At 33.5% G+C, this 7078-nt stretch overlaps 1 protein-coding gene across 1 annotated transcript; it reads right to left on the bottom strand.

Moving 5' to 3' along the window:
- Positions 1–4087: 4087 nt before the first annotated feature.
- Positions 4088–5643, bottom strand: LOC132614498 (lignin-forming anionic peroxidase). The gene is made up of 4 exons (XM_060328960.1): positions 5358–5643; positions 5075–5266; positions 4774–4939; positions 4088–4681 (listed from the first exon to the last, which is right to left on the bottom strand). The coding sequence occupies exons 1-4, from the start codon at positions 5577–5579 to the stop codon at positions 4293–4295; spliced, it is 969 nt and encodes a 322-aa protein (XP_060184943.1). The 5' UTR covers positions 5580–5643; the 3' UTR covers positions 4088–4292.
- Between the last annotated feature and the right edge of the window lie 1435 nt (positions 5644–7078).

Genomic DNA, 7078 nt, shown 5'->3' on the forward strand with positions numbered 1-7078 from the left:
TGAAACAATGTTCCCACGTTTGGAGGGCACATTCACATCAAATCATTTATTTATTAAAAAAAAAATCGAACATCTACAAAAGGTACTTACTGAAAGGCCTGTTTTAATTTTCGCCCCTACCAAATAAGCATATATGGCCTTAAGTTTGCTACCACTGAACTATGCTCATTACTTTGCATAAACTATTACTAAGAAATATCTTAAAATTCTCCTCAGTTATAAAAGATCTCAATATGCCATCAAAGTGCAGGCCAACTGTAGCGGCTGTCACCAAACCGATTGCACGAGCTTTGGAGGTTAGTGAAGAAGTTATGTAAAAGTATTATTCTATCTTTTTTCAACAATTGTCTTTTTATTTAAGCTTCCGTTGACTATATTTGTTTTGTAAGCTTAACATTTCATGTGTCTCAATGCACAATATACATTCTGAAAAGAAGACTTGACAACATCTTCCTAATGACCAAGTTTGTTGTGCACAATAAAGTGAGAGGTTTTCATGAATTAGTGTGGCAAGACGATGTTACACATTTTCTCCTTTGGGACTCCACTATGGTGCAATTACAAAGTAATTCTTTAATTCTGATTAGTTTTTCTTTTCATAATCATATGTTAACAAAAATATATAACAAAGGCAAATGTTACAATCATAGAAATATAGAAGATTAAAAAACTGATATGTACTACTTGACTATGTGACGTTGCTAAATGATTCATTTTATGTTGGGTTATCTCAACATTTCTAATTTTTCATAAGAATCTGCTGTTGGTCATTTTCAATATTAATTTTTAGTTGGAGTATATTTCACAAGAATCCGTCTTTAGTTATTTTTAATTTTCAAATATGAAAAGGATATAACACAAAAGAGGAGGGCAGATAATAAATGGAAGATCTAATTTTATTTTTTATTCCATTTTTACCTTTTAGTTTTTTCGCTTTTCTACGATTTTAAATAAGGAGACAGTGTTAGAAGTACGAAATATTGACGTATTCTTCTTCAAGTTTGTTTCTTCCTTTACATACTTTTTAAAGAAAATAAATTTATCTTCACCTAAATTTTATTAATACAAAATTTTACTTTAGAGAAACACACACATCTAATCTAATTTATTTGAATTGAAAAAAAATAAGGCGTTTCTTTAAAATATATAATTGTAATATTTCATTATTATAAAAATAATTATGTTAAAAATTTAAAGAACTTTTTCTATTACCGCGCGAAGTACAGGCCTACTCACTAGTCTGTAGAATAATTTTTGACATAATTAAATGAGTGCTAATGGGTAGCTAAAAGACTTGAGTTTTTCCTATTGATTTCTAGGTTTTCTGGAACTGGCCAATCTAATTGGCGTTAACGTTAAGATTACTAAGTATTTAACTATTTTGAGTATGATAAGTCTTTCGTATAAATTTATATGAGATGTGGTTTGCCCTTGTTGAATGATTTAATTAGTCTAGTTAGAATCAACTTACCTATTATATAAGCATATAATTATTGTGCATATTATTTCTATGTTTGTTGTTATGTTTGTATTTGTTAACAATTGTTTCAGGAGTATTCAACGGAGTGGGTCGAGGATCCTACTAGGTTATATTTATGTATAACTCATTCATTACCTGCATGTCTATGCATATACTGTTGTTGATGATAAAGTTGGTGGGTGATGATTTCGCTAGAGTTGATCGTGTTGTTGAGGTGAGCACCAACTTGCTCTTTTGTTTTTTTGGTGTGGTGGGGTGGTGATGGGGGGGGGGGGATTGCACACCTGACTTTGAGACTTTTGTAATTCTTTAGATACTCCGTAGTCTTTAGATTGATATTTGGACTAGAGTTTCATCTATTTGGTTTGGTTATATGATCACGTCCAATTCTAGTCCTAAAAAGGATAGCGGTTGCTGTAAATATAATTCGGTCTATAAGTCCGGAGTCGAATCCCCCAGAGAACTAACATTAGCGACAAATGTCCAGTATTACTAAGAAAAAAAGTTCGAATAATATTTTGAATTATAAAGATTAAGATTTCTATTTTAAACTAATTAACTAATAAATAATAAAGCAATAAAAATTGTCAATTAAAGAGGATGAAGTTGAAAACAAGATTAATGAGGTCTAGGGTTATGATTTCTCAATTATCAGAATCCCAATGTTATCTACAATCTCGCAGATTTATTCTCTACGGATCATGAGCACTCAACTTACCATAATTCTCTCTCGAGCAATCACAATAATTTACTAGACGTATTCTCTCGGACTACTCTAGCTAGCAATTTCTCACCGTTCACTATGACCACATCAAAGTTTCGTTATCTCTAACCCCGCTTTTAAACCCACATTATTGATCTCTCATATAACTAGGAGTGACGTTGTTCAACAACAACCTAACTATGCATTCTTTCTCAAACATACTAAATAGGCACGGTCAATCGATATCCATTCAATCGACTGAAATCAGCATGTAGTTGAACAAGTAGAAAAATTCAACGGTTCAATTATATAAAAACATAATAAAAAATTCATCCTACAAAAGGTTCCATCAAAACCCTAGATAAGGAATCTAGCTACTCATAATATTGTTTAAGAACATAGCATAGAATTCCATAATAAACAAGTAAAATAATGGAAGAAATTGGAACTCTAAGCCGAATCTCGTCGCTTCCGCTCCATGCTTGTTCTTGCCTCCAAAATAATGTGTTTGTGCATTTCCCCTCTTAAAAAATATGTCGTTAGGGACTTTTATATGACCTACGTTTTATTGGAGATCATTTAGGCCCGTCCAAAGTTTGACAGGAAAAACAGAAGTCGCACGTCTATGGGATCGTTTTATGAGGAGGTTGGCGAGCACCATCTTGCCAATGTTCCGCAGTTGCACGCTATGGGGACGTTTTTGGCACGACTTCGCTGATTTGTGTTAATATCACTAGCATGCTTGCCTGGCTCGCGAAGCGAGAAGGTTGACCTCCTTCCGTTCGCTTCAGTTGTTCTTGCTTCAATTTCATGTCAATTCATTCATTTGTGGATTTTCCAATCCCAAGCACTTACTAAACACATAAAACACATAATAAGCTCAAAGTAACCCAATAATACATAAACCGCACAGCGATAATCAAGATATGAGGCGATAATGTACTTGAAATATATACTTTTTAGCCAATATCATTATACTTTCATAATTTATTTATGGGTTTATTTGAATAATCAAATCCATACTAAATTATTAAATGTGTTTGAACTTACATTTATCTTCTCTTAGTGTGTACATATGCTAAGTGTGTAGTAAATTCTGATTCGCCTTGCGGGTAGCACGTGCCGGGTGCCAATTACATTTAGGGATACTTTAGGATGTGACACACGTTTACTGTCTTTAAAATTACAAACATACATATGTATATACTCTCTCCGTTTCAATTTATATGAACCCATTTGATGGGACACGACATTTAAGAAAGAGGGAAGACTTTCAAAACTTGTGATTCAAAATAAGCCTTGAAAATGTAGCTGTAAATCATTCATAAAGTGAATTTATTTTCAAATTAGGACAGAGGTCATTCATTTTGGTACGGATTAAAAAGAAAATAGATTCAAACAAATTGAAACAGAGGGAATATTAGTTAAATCAAGGGCAGATGCATTATATAAACAATGTAGTTTGTCTGAGAGAGCAATTATTTTATTGTATTAATAGTCTTGTAACTGCCAAGGAATGTTGATTTTTCCTTCTATCATGTTGATTATGATGAGAGAATCATTTTCCAAAATGATGTTTCTATAGTCATTAGAGATGCACCATTTTTCCTTTGATAGCCATGATTTTCCTTCTGCTAGATTACTGCTTTCCTTTTCAAGAAATTTTGCAAAAGCCATGATGATCCGCCCATTACTATCCCTGATAATGCCTCCAGCTCCAATATCAAGAATAATATCTTCGAATCACCATAATAGTCTCAAATTTTGAGGCTCTGAAATTTCATGATTTTTAAAGCTTAGACTACTCCATTATTTAAGTGAAATAAGTATACAGCTAATGCACCATATATATATGTGTGTGCTTAAGAAAGGTAAAGGTTATGAAAAAAGAAGTAAATGAAGCATTGCACCATGGAACACGAACTTTTTATTTGCATATAAGAAGAAGTACATCATTCATACATAAGAAAAGGAAAAAGAATTAAACGAGATTACACTCCAATGCATCAAACATACGAATTTCTTTGTATAATAATACAAAACCCAACGTAGCTAAGTGTAGAAGAGCTTTCTTACAATAATTAAGAGAAATAGTACATATTGGATGAGCTAGTTCACACTGCCACAAACTTTTCTTATGATTCCATTTTGACCAGTTAGAGGACTGATATCTCCCATTTTGATCATAGCAGCGGCAAAGTCGGATGAGAAAGCTCGAGGACTATTACTGTATTCAGAAACGATGCTATCCGTTGATCCTCCACTGAAAAGAACTTGATCTGATTGAAGAAGACCTTTCTTATCGATGAGGTTCTTGAAGTAGTTGTTATCTAATTGATTTGGTGTAACTAGATCCAGAGGTGCCAGATTTCCATTTTCTCCTTCTTGAGGGCATTGACGTCTTCTAGTGCTTGCAAAACCGACATCAATATCTGTTCCATTGCCATAAATCCGATCACGGAACAGAAAACACTGTGCTTGGCCTATTGTGTGAGCCCCTGGAGATCAAAGAGTAGATTAATTTCATATAAAATTTTATGTTGGTGTTTGAATTTTGAATGATAAACATAAATGTTAATATTTGGATCACCTGACAAGGCGACCATGTCTCTTGTGTTAAGCCCCTTGCTGCCGAAGCTAGAAATAAGTCTATCCAGAGGGTCAAAAGGATTTGGAAGATCTGTTTCTGCAATTGTCTTACTTGCCGAGGTTGAATCTCTCCTTCCAAGTTTTACTGTCCATGAAGGGCCTCCCACCTGATATTGTTTTTCGCATAGGATTACTAATTCATTTTATAGTATAATAATATATATACGTATTAATTTAACCGGTATAATGATTTCGTTATTGCAGTCAAGAGAATTTTGGAGAAACAAATTATGTGAACCTACAGCAGCTGATGCATCTCGTGCTGCGACAGCGAGTATGTCAGCACAAGAAACCACCTCGGGACAAAGCTTTTCCACCTCTCTCTTTGCATCTTCTATGATTCCATAACCTCTTGCTGACCCAAGATTTGGCAAGGCAGTCTTCTCACTCTCGATTGAAGGGGTCTCATCGAGTAAGATCGAAGCATCACAACCCTAAATCGAATAACACCATGTAAATCATTAATTAGTTGAAAAAACAAACCAACTGATCAAGGAAATCAGAGGACGTAATCTTTAAACAAACCTGAACAAAGCAGTCATGAAAGTGAAGGCGAATAAGGGAAGCAGCCATGCGACGTTCACTTGAAATTGCTTGCCTGACACTGGTACGAATTGTGTTGAGTGCATTAGGGCAAGTGTTATCGTAGAACGTCGCAGAGAGCTGTGCATGGCATTGCATGCATGAAAACAAAAGAAGAGAAAGTATAGCAGCCGTAGCTGTGAAAGATTGATTTGGAATACTCATTTATAAGATGTATACTATATATCAAGAAATATTTTGGCTTTTATAAAAGAATAAAAGAAAAAGATTAGTAGAAATGAAGATGATGGAAAAGGGTGCCCAAGGGACTCAATTTATAGGCACTGAAACACGTAGTTTTTAAGAGTACAAAAGTTCTATGGTCACTAATGGCTGCTATTGCGCGTTACTATGCTACTAGAAAATCTCGATTGATACCTTGACTTATTCTTTAATATTGGCTTGGTTAATTGTCTTTGTATCATATTTTAATTTTATGAGTTGGGATTCGGAGTTCTACTACTCCATCTATTCATTGAGTTCAAAATTTATTACTTATACTTTTTTTTAATGAGCTTTAATATATAATCTCTCTATTTCAATTTCTATGAACCTATTACTATTTGGGGAGTTTACGAGGTGGCTGTTTGATCATGTTTTTCTTATTTTGTTTCTAAATTATTTGAATCATAAGGTATCATGACTTATAGTACTTTTTATGTAGTTTTTAAATATATAAATTTTATTTGTACAAATTTGAAAAATCAATGTCAAAAGTCACGGTCAAAGTTATAAAGTTTGACCCTTATATTCCGAAAAGGTTCACATAAATTGAAACGGAAAAAAGTATATAAGATCTAAGCCAAAACTAGCGTACGAGATTCGGATGAATCCTTTGCATATTAATTCCCGAGATCCGCCTCGGGTATAATCGGAAGTAATATGTAACTTCTATAAATTAAAACCGAGGGTGAAAAAAGGAAAGACCTTATGAGCAAACATATCCTTTGACTATTAAGTTTTTGCAGATTTCTACTTTTTTTTTCCAGAAAATTCTACTAACCGGTAATGTGGAAATGGGTAACATTATTCCAACATTTTAAAATGTGGTGCTTTGACGTTGAATCTTGTTCAGTTGCATGTATTCATCATGCATGCTTTATTTAGTACCTTTAGGATAAAAAAGATCTAACGTAAAAGGATTTGTCCTTGAGATTTTGTTTGAAGCTGAAGATATTTGGAGTACTCCTTTCTCAATTTGAAGGGGAGCCTTGACGTAACTGGTAAAATTACTGGCATGTCATTAGAAGGTCATAGGTTCTAGCTATGGAAACAGCCTTTTTGCAGAAATGCAGGGTAACACTGCATACAATAGACTCTTGTGGTCCGACCCTTACCCAGACTCCACGCATAGCGGGAGTTTAGTACGCCAATCCACATTTTTTTGGTTTAACTCAACACGGGCTTTAATAAAAAGAAATGAATTTTAAAATTTGTGCTTTAAAACAAGTCACATGTATTTGTATGTCTATAAGTCATATAATCAAGGGTAAAATGATAAGTTCAAAATTAGTAACATATATATATATATAACACATAAACCGGAACGGAGTGAGTAATTAATAATATTTTTTCACAGAAAAAGATATTCTGCAATAGTCAAATGAATTAATTAAAGTATAACTAATATTTTCGTCAGTAATTTTTAGTCCTTTCAAAATGCA

Source organism: Lycium barbarum, chromosome 10 (genome assembly GCF_019175385.1).
Source record: "Lycium barbarum isolate Lr01 chromosome 10, ASM1917538v2, whole genome shotgun sequence".
Classification (NCBI taxonomy): Eukaryota; Viridiplantae; Streptophyta; class Magnoliopsida; order Solanales; family Solanaceae; genus Lycium; species Lycium barbarum.

Bases quoted from the DNA above. Each gene is read 5' to 3' on its own strand.
- LOC132614498 (XM_060328960.1), bottom strand. From the start codon at position 5,579: ATGAGTATTCCAAATCAATCTTTCACAGCTACGGCTGCTATACTTTCT. The intron at 4,940-5,074 runs GTAGGTTCACAT...AAACAATATCAG, and splicing joins CACGAGATGCATCAGCTGCT to GTGGGAGGCCCTTCATGGAC. The intron at 4,682-4,773 runs GTGATCCAAATA...TTTGATCTCCAG, and splicing joins AGACATGGTCGCCTTGTCAG to GGGCTCACACAATAGGCCAA.